The sequence below is a fragment of the Anomaloglossus baeobatrachus genome, chromosome 4, assembly GCF_048569485.1.
Source record: "Anomaloglossus baeobatrachus isolate aAnoBae1 chromosome 4, aAnoBae1.hap1, whole genome shotgun sequence".
Classification (NCBI taxonomy): Eukaryota; Metazoa; Chordata; class Amphibia; order Anura; family Aromobatidae; genus Anomaloglossus; species Anomaloglossus baeobatrachus.
Window position 1 is genome coordinate 483,448,564 of NC_134356.1, and position 15,218 is coordinate 483,463,781.

General features: G+C 49.8%; 1 protein-coding gene across 2 annotated transcripts in view; it reads right to left on the bottom strand.

Moving 5' to 3' along the window:
- The window catches only part of PIGB (phosphatidylinositol glycan anchor biosynthesis class B), a 56,820-nt gene that overhangs the window by 17,733 nt on the left and 23,869 nt on the right, over nt 1–15,218 (bottom strand). For both annotated transcript variants that reach the window (XM_075345756.1, XM_075345758.1), the window contains 3 exons: nt 10,419–10,549; nt 10,200–10,340; nt 9,795–9,846 (listed from right to left, as the gene is read on the bottom strand). In XM_075345756.1, coding sequence (XP_075201871.1) covers nt 9,795–9,846; nt 10,200–10,340; nt 10,419–10,549 — 324 coding nt within the window. The remainder of the gene's footprint in view (nt 1–9,794; nt 9,847–10,199; nt 10,341–10,418; nt 10,550–15,218) is intronic.

Here is a 15,218-nt window from a genome sequence, read left to right on the forward strand (position 1 = left end):
CGGAAAGCGCCGATACTTGTCCCTTGAGAGAGCCGAGAGACAAACCCTTGTCCATTCCGGATTGAAGGAAAGAAAGAAAAGTGGGTAAGGCAAACGGCCAGGGGGTAAAACCCTGATCAGCGCACCAGGATAAGAAGATCCTCCAAGCCCTGTGATAGATCTTGGCGGATGTTGGTTTCCTGGCCTGTCTCATGGTGGCAATGACATCTTGAGATAACCCTGAGGACGCTAGGAGCCAGGACTCAATGGCCACACAGTCAGGTTGAGGGCCGCAGAATTCAGATGGAAAAATGGCCCTTGAGACAGCAAGTCTGGTCGGTCTGGGAGTGCCCACGGTTGACCCACCGTGAGGTGCCACAGATCCGGGTACCACGACCTCCTCGGCCAGTCTGGAGCGACGAGGATGGCGCGGCGGCAGTCGGACCTGATCTTGCGTAACACTCTGGGCAGCAGTGCCAGAGGATGAAATACATAAGGCAGTCGAAACTGCGACCAATCCTGAACTAATGCGTCCGCCGCCAGAGCTCTGTGATCTTGAGACCGTGCCATGAATGCCGGGACTTTGTTGTTGTGCCGAGACGCCATGAGGTCGACGTCCGGCGTTCCCCAGCGGCAACAGATCTCTTGAAACACGTCCGGGTGAAGAGACCATTCCCCTGCGTCCATGCCCTGGCGACTGAGAAAGTCTGCTTCCCAGTTTTCTACGCCCGGGATGTGAACTGCGGAGATGGTGGAGGCTGTGGCTTCCGCCCACAGCAGAATCCGCCGAACTTCTTGGAAGGCTTGACGACTGCGTGTGCCGCCCTGGTGGTTGATGTACGCGACCGCCGTAGCGTTGTCAGACTGTATTCGGATCTGCCTGCCCTCCAGCCACCGCTGGAACGCCTTTAGGGCTAGATACACTGCCCTTATCTCCAGAACATTGATCTGAAGGGAGGACTCTGTCGGAGTCCAGGTTCCCTGAGCCCTGTGGTGGAGAAAGACCGCTCCCCACCCTGACAGACTCGCGTCCGTCGTGACCACAGCCCAGGATGGGGGCAGGAAGGATTTTCCCTTCGACAAAGAAGTGGGAAGAAGCCACCACTGAAGAGAGGTTTTGGCTGCCAGTGAAAGAGACATTCCTGTCTAGGGACGTCGACCTCCTGTCCCATTTGCGGAGAATGTCCCATTGAAGTGGACGCAGATGAAACTGCGCAAAGGGAACTGCCTCCATTGCTGCCACCATCTTCCCTAGGAAGTGCATGAGGCGCCTCAAGGGGTGTGACTGGGCCCGAAGGAGAGATTGCACCCCTGTCTGCAGCGAACGCTGTTTGTTCAGCGGAAGCTTCACTATCGCTGAGAGAGTATGAAACTCCATCCCGAGGTAAGTCAGTGATTGGGTCGGTGTCAATTTTGACTTTGGGAAATTGATGATCCACCCGAACCTCTGGAGAGTCTCCAGAGCAATGGTCAGGCTGTGTTGACATGCCACCCGGGAGGGTGCCTTGACTAGAAGATCGTCTAAGTAAGGGATCACAGAGTGGCCCTGAGAGTGTAGGACCGCCACCACTGCTGCCATGACCTTGGTGAAGACCCGTGGGGCTGTCGCCAGGCCGAAAGGCAGTGCCACGAACTGAAGGTGTTCGTCCCCGATGGCGAAACGCAGGAAGCGTTGATGCTCTGGTGCAATCGGCACATGGAGATAAGCATCCCTGATGTCGATTGATGCTAGGAAGTCTCCTTGGGACATCGAGGCGATGACAGAGCGGAGAGATTCCATCCGGAACAGTCTGGTTCTCACGTGTCTGTTGAGCAGTTTGAGGTCCAGAACGGGACGGAATGATCCGTCCTTTTTTGGCACCACGAACAAGTTGGAGTAAAAACCGCGACCACGTTCTTGAAGGGGAACGGGGATCACAACTCCTTCTGCCTTCAGAGTGTTCACCGCCTGAAAAAGTGCATCGGCTCGCTCGGGGGGCGGAGATGTTCTGAAGAAACGAGTCGGAGGACGAGAACTGAGCTCTATCCTGTAACCGTGAGACAGAATGTCTCTCACCCATCGGTCCTGGACATGTGGCCACCAGGCGTCGCAAAAGCGGGAGAGCCTGCCACCGACCGAGGATGCGGTTTGGGGAGGCCGAAAGTCATGAGGAGGCCGCCTTGGAGGCGGTTCCTCCGGCGGTCTTTGTAGGACGTGACTTAGACCGCCATGCAGAAGAGTTCCTCTGGCCCTTCTCTGACCTGTTGGACGTGGAGGAATGGGACCTAGCTGAGGGCCGAAAGGACCGAAACCTCGGTTGTATTTTTCGTTGCTGAGGTCTGTTTGGTTTGGACTGGGGTAAGGACGAGTCCTTTCCCTTGGATTGTTTAATAATTTCGTCCAATTGCTCGCCAAACAAACGGTCGCCAGAAAATGGCAAACCGGTTAAGAACTTCTTGGAAGCAGAGTCTGCCTTCCATTCGCGTAGCCACATGGCCCTGCGGACTGCCACCGAATTGGCGGATGCTACCGCTGTACGGCTCGCAGAGTCCAGGACGGCGTTCATGGCGTAGGACGAAAAGGCTGACGCCTGAGAAGTCAAAGACACAACTTGCGGAGCAGAGGTACGTGTGACCGCATTAATCTCAGACAGACAAGCTGAGATAGCTTGGAGTGCCCACACGGCTGCAAAGGCCGGAGCAAAAGACGCGCCTATGGCTTCATAGATGGATTTCATCAGGAGCTCTATTTGCCTGTCAGTGGCATCCTTGAGCGATGAACCATCTGCCACTGATACTACGGATCTAGCCACCAGTCTAGAGACTGGAGGATCCACCTTGGGACACTGAGCCCAACCCTTAACTACGTCAGGGGGGAAGGGGTAACGTGTGTCATTAAGGCGCTTAGTAAAGCGCTTGTCCGGAAATGCTCTGTGCTTCTGGACAGCATCTCTGAAGTTAGAGTGATCGAAAAACGCACTCCGTGTACGTTTGGGAAACCTAAACTGGTGCTTCTCCTGCTGCGAAGCCGACTCCTCTATAGGTGGACTTGGGGGAGAAAGATCTAGCACCTGGTTGATGGACGCTATAAGGTCATTTACTATGGCGTCCCCTTCAGGTGTATCAAGATTGAGAGCAACGTCAGGATCAGAGCCCTGAGCTGCGACCTCCGCTTCATCCTCCAGAGAGTCCTCATGCTGAGACCCCGAACAGCGTGATGAAGTCGGGGAAGGTTCCCAGCGAGCCCGCTTAGCCGGTCTGGGACTGCGGTCCGTGTCGGAGTCCTCACCGTGGGACCTAGGTGTCACCCCAGGAGCACTTTGCTGCGCCGACCGAGAGGGGCCTGGGGGCGATGAACTCACAGTGCCCTGGGCCTGTGTTACCGATCTGGACTGCAAGGCTTCTAGTATCTTAGCAGACCATTTGTCCATAGACTGAGCCATGGACTGTGAAAGCGACTCAGAGTTTTTCAGCCAAAACTGCAAACTCTGTCCCTGCCACCTGGACAGTGGAAGCCGGCGGTTCTACCTGAGCTGAGGGTCCCACCAGTGCCCGAGGCTCCGGCTGAGTGAGTGCCACAGGGGCCGAGCATTGCACACAGTGAGGGTAGGTGGAACCTGCAGGTAACATAGCCGCACAAGAGGTACAGGTTGCAAAATAAGCCTGTGCCTTGGCACCCTTGCTCTTTGCGGACGACATGCTGTTGTCTCCTCTGAGAGTGATCAGTGAGGGTATATAGCCAAAAGCAAAATAATGCGGCCGAACAGAGAAAATGTACACGTGATATATATATATATAATGTGATATATATGTGATATATATATATATATATATATATATATATATATATATATATATATATGTGATATACCGTATATATATGTGATATACCGTATATATTTATATATATATATATATATATATATATATATATATATATATATATATATATATATATATATATATATATATATATATATATATATATATATATATATATATATATATATATATATATATATATATATATATATATATATATATATATATATATATATATATATGTGATATATCACATATATATATACAAAGCAAGAAGGCCTGCGGAGACACCATCACATGTTTCTCAACGCTGGCAGGAAACTAGCCAGGTCTTTCACCGGGAAGGAACAACCACGGGAAGGGCAGTCTCCAGTCAAGGAGACCACCTATGCCAAACATGGTATCCATCCACAGACAGCCGTTTCGGGGTAAGGTAAGGTCAACCATCCTTGCTCACATAGTCTTTTACTAGGCAATGTCCCACTAGCCAGATTCCTACTCCACACTGATGAGGGGCAAATACCCCGAAACGGCTGTCTGTGGATGGATACCATGTTTGGCATAGGTGGTCTCCTTGACTGGAGACTGCCCTTCCCGTGGTTGTTCCTTCCCGGTGAAAGACCTGGCTAGTTTCCTGCCAGCGTTGAGAAACATGTGATGGTGTCTCCGCAGGCCTTCTTGCTTTGAATATTTCCCAGGGGGCATTGCTCTAGAATCACTGCGTTGAGAAACACGTGATGGTGTCTCCGCAGTGGTGGATGTTGATCTCCCTAAGGTCAACCATCCTTGCTCACATAGTCTTTTACTAGGCAATGTCCCACTAGCCAGATTCCTACTCCACACTGATGAGGGGCAAATACCCCGAAACGGCTGTCTGTGGATGGATACCATGTTTGGCATAGGTGGTCTCCTTGACTGGAGACTGCCCTTCCCGTGGTTGTTCCTTCCCGGTGAAAGACCTGGCTAGTTTCCTGCCAGCGTTGAGAAACATGTGATGGTGTCTCCGCAGGCCTTCTTGCTTTGAATATTTCCCAGGGGGCATTGCTCTAGAATCACTGCGTTGAGAAACACGTGATGGTGTCTCCGCAGTGGTGGATGTTGATCTCCCTAAGGTCAACCATCCTTGCTCACATAGTCTTTTACTAGGCAATGTCCCACTAGCCAGATTCCTACTCCACACTGATGAGGGGCAAATACCCCGAAACGGCTGTCTGTGGATGGATACCATGTTTGGCATAGGTGGTCTCCTTGACTGGAGACTGCCCTTCCCGTGGTTGTTCCTTCCCGGTGAAAGACCTGGCTAGTTTCCTGCCAGCGTTGAGAAACATGTGATGGTGTCTCCGCAGGCCTTCTTGCTTTGAATATTTCCCAGGGGGCATTGCTCTAGAATCACTGCGTTGAGAAACACGTGATGGTGTCTCCGCAGTGGTGGATGTTGATCTCCCTAAGGTCAACCATCCTTGCTCACATAGTCTTTTACTAGGCAATGTCCCACTAGCCAGATTCCTACTCCACACTGATGAGGGGCAAATACCCCGAAACGGCTGTCTGTGGATGGATACCATGTTTGGCATAGGTGGTCTCCTTGACTGGAGACTGCCCTTCCCGTGGTTGTTCCTTCCCGGTGAAAGACCTGGCTAGTTTCCTGCCAGCGTTGAGAAACATGTGATGGTGTCTCCGCAGGCCTTCTTGCTTTGAATATTTCCCAGGGGGCATTGCTCTAGAATCACTGCGTTGAGAAACACGTGATGGTGTCTCCGCAGTGGTGGATGTTGATCTCCCTAAGGTCAACCATCCTTGCTCACATATATATATATATATATATATATATATATATATATATATATATATATATATATATGTGATATATCACATATATATTATATATATATATTATATATAACATATATATCACATATATATCACATATATATATAATATGTACATACACACACTTCGGCACCCTAGGGGGGCCAGCACCTGGTAACCGGTGTGGCTTACTGACCGTCCAAAGCGGTTGTGTGTCAACCAGATTCCCCGCCTGGGCCTCCCAGAGCTGCAGAGCTCGTTCTGAAATCCTCCACCGGCAGAAGTGATTGTAACAATGGCTGCCAGAGTTCTCAGGGGAGGAGGGAGCCGTGGGCGGTGACTAATAAAGTGCGGGAATCTGGTGCCCCACAGTGCTCAGTGAGGGGGGAGGAGAACACCTAAGTATGCTCCAGCCCTCACTGCCGACGTCCAGTCGACCGTCCCGCCCTTACCCCTGACTGGCAGGCCCGGGGGCGGGAGTTATGGTACTAGGCCGCAGAAGCCGGGGACTAAATTTAATAACGTGGCCGACGAACAGGCGCGGTCGGCGCAGTAGTCCCGGTCGTCACAGAAAAACAGCAGCCGCTGCAGCGTCTGTAACACAGGCGCTCCATGCACCGTCCCCAAAGGGACACAGTACCTTTTAGATGCAGGGCCTGTCCCTGATGATACCCAGTCTCCTGTCCGTCAGATTCCCCCAGGGGCTGCGGAGGGAGCCCGGTCCCAGTGAAAGGTGACCGGTTAGGATCCCACTTCTCCCAGAGCCTCTAAGGGATGGGGAAGGAAAACGGCATGTGGCTCCAGCCTTTGTACCCGCAATGGGTACCTCAACCTTAACAGCACCGCCGACTTAGTGGGGTGAGAAGGGAGCATGCCGGGGGCCCCGTGGGGGGCCCTCTTTTCTTCCATCCGATACAATCAGCAGCTGCTGCTGACTAAAATGTGGAGCTTGCGTGAATATATGCCTCCTTCAACACAAAGCATAAAACTGATGGGCCCGTGATGCACGGGAGGGTGTATAGGCAGAAGGGGAGGGGCTTTACACTTTTAAGTGTAATACTTTGTGTGGCCTCCGGAGGCAGAAGCTATACACCCAATTGTCTGGGTCTCCCAATGGAGCGACAAAGAAAGCCACAATTTACATTGGGAAGTCAGCCAATAATTGTTACTTCTCGACACAGACATCTGACCGATTAACTAGAGATGTGCTTGGTGAATGGTCAGAACGCCATACAGTACAGTGCCGGTAGGGTCATGCACGGTGCAGGCCTAGCAGACTGTTAATCCTAATATGATGGGTAATACATCCACTATGTTAAAGAAGCTTTTTTTCCCATTAACTTTATTAAAACATCAGATCTTGGAAAATATTACTAAGTAATTTAATTCAATAATTGAAAAAGCAACTTTTACAAGCTATTAGCGTACCAGGGCCCCTATAGTAAAGACAGTCTACTTTTGACAAGGGAAAGGGGAGGGGAAATTACTTTTTAAATGTTAATTTAAAAACTATTTTATTCATTTTTTTAAAACTAAATGTAGGCCAAGTGTTACATTTTTCCCTTCGATCAGTGTCTCTTCCAGTAATATAGGCTGGATGGGAGTTGTGAGTAGTTTTTATTAGCTCATATCAAGTTACGGAACTTTACTTATTTCTTCCTCTTCATGCGCTTTCCACCTATAGCATGTTTTCATTGCCCTCCCCAAGACTGTACATACTTACTCCTCTCTTCAAATAGTAGAAATCTGTGTGCAAACACCTAACCCCTCTTTGCAGCTATCTCTAAGGCCTCATCATTTTCATGTGTGTTCTGTGTTTCGATTGTCCAGACAAAAAAAAAAAAAAAAGAAAATTAAGAACCAATTCTGCCTCTGAGTGGCGCTATCACAGTTCGCTCACCCCCATTGTGTGACCCCCGGGCTCTGTGACCTCTGAGATCTGGTGAGGTCACGTCAACTTCCAGTTGACCTTACATCACCGAGGCCGGCTCCAGTCTTCCTGAGTGACTGGGCTGTGGGTCGAGTTTCATTGCTCCTCACAGCCCAGCATCTCTCCTGCTTGCGGCGCTCTGCATATAAGGAGAGCGCACGATTTGCTGGGCTTAGATGAGCTGGAAGTTGACCTGACATCACCGGATCACAGATCGTGGAGCCCGGGGGTCACTTCGTGGGGATGAGCGGACTGTGATAGCGCCGCTTAGAGGAAAGGCAGAATTGGCTGAAAAAGGTATTTAAAAAAAAAAAAAAAAAGCCTTCCCTATCAGTTTTACAGGGACGTATTCATACTGTATGTGAGGCTCTTGAGTTTGGTCGAGAGACTCACAGCTGGTCCGTGCAGTGAATGCATTCTAACATTGAGAGAATGGAAAGTGAGAGCAGAGAACCAATGGAACCGATAAGCTCTGACTGATCTGTTTTCCCAAGAACAAAGTTCATATTAATCAATGGATCTTGGAATAATAATTTATATTGATATTATAGTGATATTTATTTCCCCGTGCTGAGAATCTTATATACATGTCCTGCTATGTGCTGTGTAATGGCAGTGTCTGACCTTACAGGGACATTTCCAGGACGCAAGAAAAAAAAAAAAAAAAAAAAAAAAAGTATATACACACCATAGCACGGAATCACAGCAGATTCTTTTTGTGAGGTAAAACATTTCCGTTTTTTTTTTTTTTTTTTTCTTTTAAAGAAAAATGTTTTACCTCAGAGAATAATTTGCAATACCATGCTGTACTGTCTGTATACTTTCCTTCCTCCCTGACCCAGGAGACGTGGTATGATCAGACCATGTCCTTGTAGGCTCAGACACGGCCATTACACAGCACATAGCAGGGACACGTATATAAGATTATCTCAGCACAGGAACGTTTTTTTCTTAAGCTCGTCCAATTGGGGAAATTATTATTCTATGATCTATTGATTAAAATAACATTTGTTCTTGGGAAAACCCTTTAATTGAAGATCACTTACCGTATTTTTCGGACCATAAGACGCACTTTTTCCCCCCCAAATGTTGGGGGAAAGTGGGGGTGTGTCTTATGGTCTGAATATAGGGCCGGGAATGAGGGTGCTGTGGTGAAGCGGGTCATCGGGGGCACGAGCAGGCTGCAGTAGTACCTGCCGTGACCACATTGACCCGCTCATTTAATATGCACGCCCATCCTCCCACCCTTCTCTCAGCGCTGAAGCAGGCGCTGACAGGTGGGCGGGATGATGGGCGAGGGATAAACAGCCGGCCCGCATGATCACCCCTGGCAACTACAGCCTGGAGTGATCATGTGCGGCTGTATTTACTGCCCCCCGCACATTATCATCAGCACAGGGTGCAGTGAATCAGTACATGCACCTGTCACCGTTCCCCTGCAGTACCGCGATCTCCTCCTGGTTGCCGGCGGCCGCTGAGTGGAGCAGTCCCCGGTCCCCTGCAGCACTGCGATGTCCTCCTGTGCCAGTGGCGGCCGCTGAGTGGAGTGGAGTGCAGGGGACCGGGGACGGCTCCACTCAGCGGCGCTGCCGCTGACACAGACAGGAGGAGGAGCGATGCTGCAGGGAGTGAGGCAAGGCGAGTATGAACATTTATTTTTTTTTATGTGCCACAGGATGCGGGCCGTATAGCAGGATGGAGGCGTATAGCAGGATGGGGATATATTATGAGCAGGATGGGGGTGTATAGCAGGATGGGGGGTATATGAGCAAGATGGGGGTATATGAGCAAGATGGGTTAACGTATGTAGCAGGATGGGGCCATATGCCAGGATGGGGTATATAGCAGGATGAGGGACATATACTGTATATAGAAGGCAGGAGGATGATTATCAGGCTGGGGTACCTTAGTAGAGAATTTGGAAACATTACCCCCATAACAGTGTCAGCAGCAGATCCTCGCTCCATAACAGTGTGTCATGACTCCCATTTTTTGCTTAAAATTTTATTTTCCTGCTCTAAAACCAGGGTGCGTCTTATGGTCCGGTGCGTCTTATAGTCCGAAAAATACGGTAGATATTGTATATATGAACATTTTTAATGAAGCCTATTTAAAGAGCTGATTCACTCTTTTTTATATTTAAAGAGTTGTTTGATGTTGCATTTAGGAAGTAATTGGAGGAGAAAAAAAAAAATGTAAAGTTGGACATTTCGGTGAATAAGGTATGACATACATTGTACAGCCTTTTAATAACGTGTACCTAGCTTGATCTTACCTTACCAAAGTACACCCAGTCAATCAGAATGGATCCCCCAAAGGTGAGCAGTCTGCAAAATATATAGAAGATTGCTATATTTCACCTTCAGCCCTTTCAAAATAACTCTTTCTGCACAGAAACAGTCTACAATAGTAGGAGAGAGTCTATCCTGGTCTGGGCTTGTTACAATATAGTCCCACAGTGCAGACCATGCCCCAGCCGAATGAGCGCAGTGAACACACACACACACACACACACACACACACACACACACACACACACACACACACACACACACGAAACTTATTTGCTGAAACTGTAACATCCCTTTAAGTCAAAGTATTTGAGATAGTCTTCTCATAATGCTAGTGGCCCTTGATCCACATGGCGGCTTTTATGACGCAGCGTGCCCTTAGTACTTACCCAACAGGAAAACATTGATAAATTATTAAGTCTAGTTTCTTCTGTTCTTTGGAGAAATGATATAAGAGCAAAGGAACCCAGAGAATCAGTGCAGTTGGCCGGACTAGGAATGCCAGGGCCACGATGAACAAGTACTTGGTGCTATAAAACAAGAAGAGGGCCGTTCTTAGCATGTGAGCTGCGTGGTGAGAAGCGCGTTTCCAGCCGACGATGTCTCACCTGTTCTTTGTATGTGAACCTTCCAGAGGGTAGTAATGCAGAGCCAGGGTGCCCAGTACGGTTTCCATCGTGTTTGTTAGTGTTCTTGAGGAGCAGTACCATGTAAACCAGGAGCACAGCTGGCTGAAGTACTGGAACGACACAAAGGCTCATGTCACCCGGGTTATTCTCCTTCATACATACACATAAAATAGCCAAGATCTGAACAAATCAGTCACCAGAATTATTCTACTGGAACCTGAGATTTTCACAGTAACCACCATAAAGTCAGTGTTTCACCAACAGAAAAACACTTGCAACCAGAATTTGGGTCAACTGAGTATTAGCCTAGAAATGTCAAACTAATAAAACCCTAGAATATTCCTACACTCCATTCCTTCTCTGCTTCCAATCCTGCGATTATTAATGTTCACTGGATGTGTTTTTAAAGCACCACTCCAGCATTTTATTTTTTTTAATGTTCGCGCTGGAGTGGTCCTTTAAGTGCAAGTCCCCTGTCTTAAACTCACCTGCCGCCATCTTCACCTTTTACCAGTGTTGCTCCCTGGCTATTTGTGAGCTGCCAGCAACTTGAGTGTTGCATGGAGCGCGCCGTAGGTCACAACTTCATACATGTCTATGAGAGCCTCGTTCTGGCTCTCAACATGGTGGCACCACTGGGCTGGAGCGGCAGCAAAAAACGATGACGCTGGCAGAGGGCGAGTATAATACAGGGGACAGGATGCTTATATTTCAAGCGCCACTCCAGTGCTGAGAAACAAACGAAAAAAAAACCCTAAAACCTGGAGTGGTGCTTTAAACCGACAAGAAAGGGTCCAGCTGTCCCCATTAAGGCTCACATTATGCATTTACTATCAGTATGTATTTGAAGCTTGGACATATCAGATGTGAATGTAGGAGTAATCCATGGCTGTGTGCATGATTGCCCTCAGGCATTGCATTACATGTATCAGCATCGGTTTATGCAGTGCAGATCTGTGCAATTATGATTGTGTAAAATTTTTCTGCAGAAGCCTGCCTATACTGGGGCTTAATATTTGTGTTTTTTTTTTTTTTTTTTTGTCCTGGTTTTCCTGATAGGAAGCTGTTATCTATCACAGGGTGATTATATGAGCACTTTGTTGTACCATGTACTAATTTGTACCGGATCATGTACTATGGACTAATTTTTCTGCGGAAGCCTACCTATATTGGGGCTTAATTTTTGATTTTTTTGTCCTGGTTTTCCTGATAGGAAGCTGTTATCTATCAGACAGTGTGATTACATGAGCACTTTGTACTTAATACATTCTAGTACTATTGTATGGCCATCCGTAGTGTAATTATTATTTTAATTCACTAACTATCTAGGGCAACTAGAGGGTGAGCCGACGTGGAACGGGGGCGCCCAAAACAGTTACGGCGTCATACCCTCCGTTGGTAGGTAGGAGCAAGGTCCCATAGGGTGCTATAGGGACCCCATATATTTAGCTCCTCCCCTTCATCATCTACGCCCTTTGTGTGTTCACTATTAATGGGTGTCTAAATTTTAAAATATATCAATAAAAGTTTAATATTAATTGAAATTGAGGTTTTTTGTTTTTCATAGACCCAGACCATGGGACGTTCCAAAGCTGTCCCTGGGTGGGAATAAACAGAAAAAACTAAGAAGTAGGCGGAGCCTAACTTCACAAGTGGGCGACAGCCGCCTGAAGGATGCGTCTGCCCAAGCTCGCATCTGCCGAAGCATGAGCATGCACTTGGTAGTGCTTCGAAAAGGTATGCAGGCTAGTCCAAGTGGCAGCCTGACAGACTTGTTGAGCCGTAGCCTAGTGCCTAAAAGCCCAAGAGGCACCGACAGCTCTGGTCGAGTGTGCTTTGATCCCCGGCGGGGGAGGCACCTGAGTACTCTGGTAGGCGTCCGAAATGGTCGATCTAATCCAACGGGCCAAGGTCGGCTTAGAAGCAGAGAGACCTTTGCGCCGCCCTGTGGTTAGCACAAAAAAAGAGAGGTGCACCGCCTAAGCGCAGCGGTGCGAGCCACATAAATCCGGAGAGCTCGCACCAGATCTAGAGTATGCAGCGCTTTCTCAAAGCGATGAACAGGGGCCGGACAGAAGGAAGGCAAGGAAATATCCTGGTTAAGGTGGAAGGGAGAGACCACCTTAGGAAGAAAGTCCGGGGTCGGACGGAGAACTACCTTGTCTTGGTGAAAAACCAAAAAAGGTGACTCCGAGGAGAGCGCAGCCGAATCAGAGACTCTCCTGAGAGAAGTTATGGCCACCAGAAAGGCCACCTTTTGAGAAAGACGATACAAAGAAACCTCCCTAAGAGGCTCAAAGGGGGGTTTCTGCAATACCGTGAGGACCAAGTTAAGGTCCCAGGGATCCAAGGGCCGCCAATAAGGCGGAATGATGTGAGACGCACCTTGCATGAAGGTGCGGATCTGAGCCAGCCGGGCCAGACGCCGCTGGAACAGCACTGATAGAGCTGAGACTTGTCCCTTGAGAGAGTTGAGGGACAGTCCTAGCTGCAGACCGGACTGTAAAAAAGACAGAAGGGTCAGCAACGAAAATGGCCAAGGAGAATGGCCGGAAGAGCGACACCAGGACAGGAAAATTTTCCAAGTCCTGTGATAGATCTTGACGGAGGAAGACTTACGGGCCCGAGTCATAGTGGAGATGACTTCAGGAGGAATACCAGAAGCCGTCAAAATCCAGGACTCAAGAGCCACGCCGTCAATTTGAGTGCCGCAGAATTCGGGCTGAAAAACGGACCTTGCGAGAGCAGGTCTGGACGGTCCGGAAGATGCCACGGCATCTCCACGGACAGTTGGAGCAGGTCCGGATACCAAGCTCGCCTGGGCCAGTCCGGTGCAATGAGGATGACTCGACGGCCCTCCATTCTGATCTTGTGCAGGACTCTGGGCAAGAGAGCTAGAGGGGGAAACACGTAGGACAGACGAAACTGGGACCAGTCTTGAACCAGAGCGTCCGCGGCGAAGGCCTGAGGATCGTGGGAGCGAGCCACGTAAACTGGAACCTTGTTGTTGTGACGGGATGCCATTAGGTCCACGTCCGGAGTGCCCCACTTGCGGCAGATTGACTGAAACACTTCCGGGTGCAGGGACCACTCGCCACCGTCCACGGATTGACGGCTGAGAATCTGCCTCCCACTTTTCTACGCCAGGGATGTGGACTGCGGATATGGTGGACTTGGAGTCCTCCGCCCATTGAAGAATGCGTTGGACCTCCAACATTGCCAGGCGGCTGCGTGTCCCGCCTTGGTGATTGATGTAGGCAACCGCTGTCGCGTTGTCTGACTGGACTCGAATGTGCCTGCCCGCCAACAGGTGGTGAAAGGCTAGGAGAGCTAGAAGCACAGCTCTGGTTTCCAGCACATTGATTGAAAGGGCTGACTCGGACAGAGTCCAAGTGCCCTGAGCTCTGTGGTGGAGATGTACCGCTCCCCAGCCGGATAGGCTGGCATCCGTGGTGAGAATCACCCAGGACGGAGCGCCCTTGGGACAGGGAGAGGGGGGTCGAAGCCACCACTGAAGAGAGGTCCTGGTCCGTGGCGACAGAGCCACTAACCTCTATAAGGAGGAAGGCTGCTTGTCCCAACAGCGGAGAATGTCCAGCTGCAGAGGCCGCAGATGGAACTGAGCAAAGGGAACCGCCTCCATGGAAGCCACCATTTGACCCAGCACCTGCATCAGGCGCCTGAGGGAATAACGGCGGGGCCTCAGGAGAGAGCGCACCGCTAGCCGGAGAGACTGCTGTTTGATTAAGGGCAACTTCACAAGTGCCGGCAAAGTCTCGAACTGCATCCCTAGGTACGTGAGACTCTGGGTCGGAGTCAGAGTGGATTTGGGAAGATTGACAATCCACCCGAATTGGGCTAGGGTGGCGAGAGTGAGCGAAACACTCCGCTGACAGTCTGCGCTGGATGGACCCTTGACCAGAAGGTCGTCCAGATAAGGAAGCACTGCTAACCCCTGGAGGTGCAGGACCGCAATCACTGCCGCCATGACCTTGGTGAATACCCGAGGGGCCGTGGCTAACCCGAAGGGGAGAGCCACGAATTGGAAATGATCCTCTCCTATCGCAAAACGTAACCAACGCTGATGTGACACTGCGATTGGCACATGTAGATAGGCATCTCTGATGTCGATGGACGCCAGGAACTCCCCTTGGGTCATAGAGGCAATGACTGATCGCAGAGACTCCATGCGAAAATGCCGCACCCGGACATGCTTGTTGAGAAGCTTGAGATCCAGGATGGGCCGGAAGGTACCGTCCTTTTTTGGAACTAGGAAGAGATTTGAGTAAAAACCTCTGAACAGTTTCTGAGCAGGAACTGGGACAATCACTCCGTTTGCCTGCAAGGACGCCACGGTCTGCGAGAAGGCGGCAGCCTTGGAGCAGGGGGGAGTTGAGAGAAAAAATCTGTTTGGAGGGCTGGAAGAGAATTCTATCCTGTAGCCGTGAGATATGATGTCTCTCACCCACTGATCGGAGACCTGCTTTAACCAAGCGTCGCCAAACTGGGAGAGCCTGCCACCGACTAAGGACGTGGCTGGAGCGGGCCGAGAGTCATGAGGAAGCTGCCTTAGTGGCAGAACCTCCTGCGGTCTCCTGCGGACGCGCTTTTGGGCGCCAGTTGGATTTCTGATCCTTGGCTGAGTTAGCGGACGAGGCGGAAGGCTTAGAGGATGACCAGTTGGAGGAACAAAAGGAACGAAACCTCGATTGATTCCTACCCTGGGCGGGTTTCCTGGTCTTAGTTTGTGGCATGGAAGTACTCTTCCCGCCAGTAGCT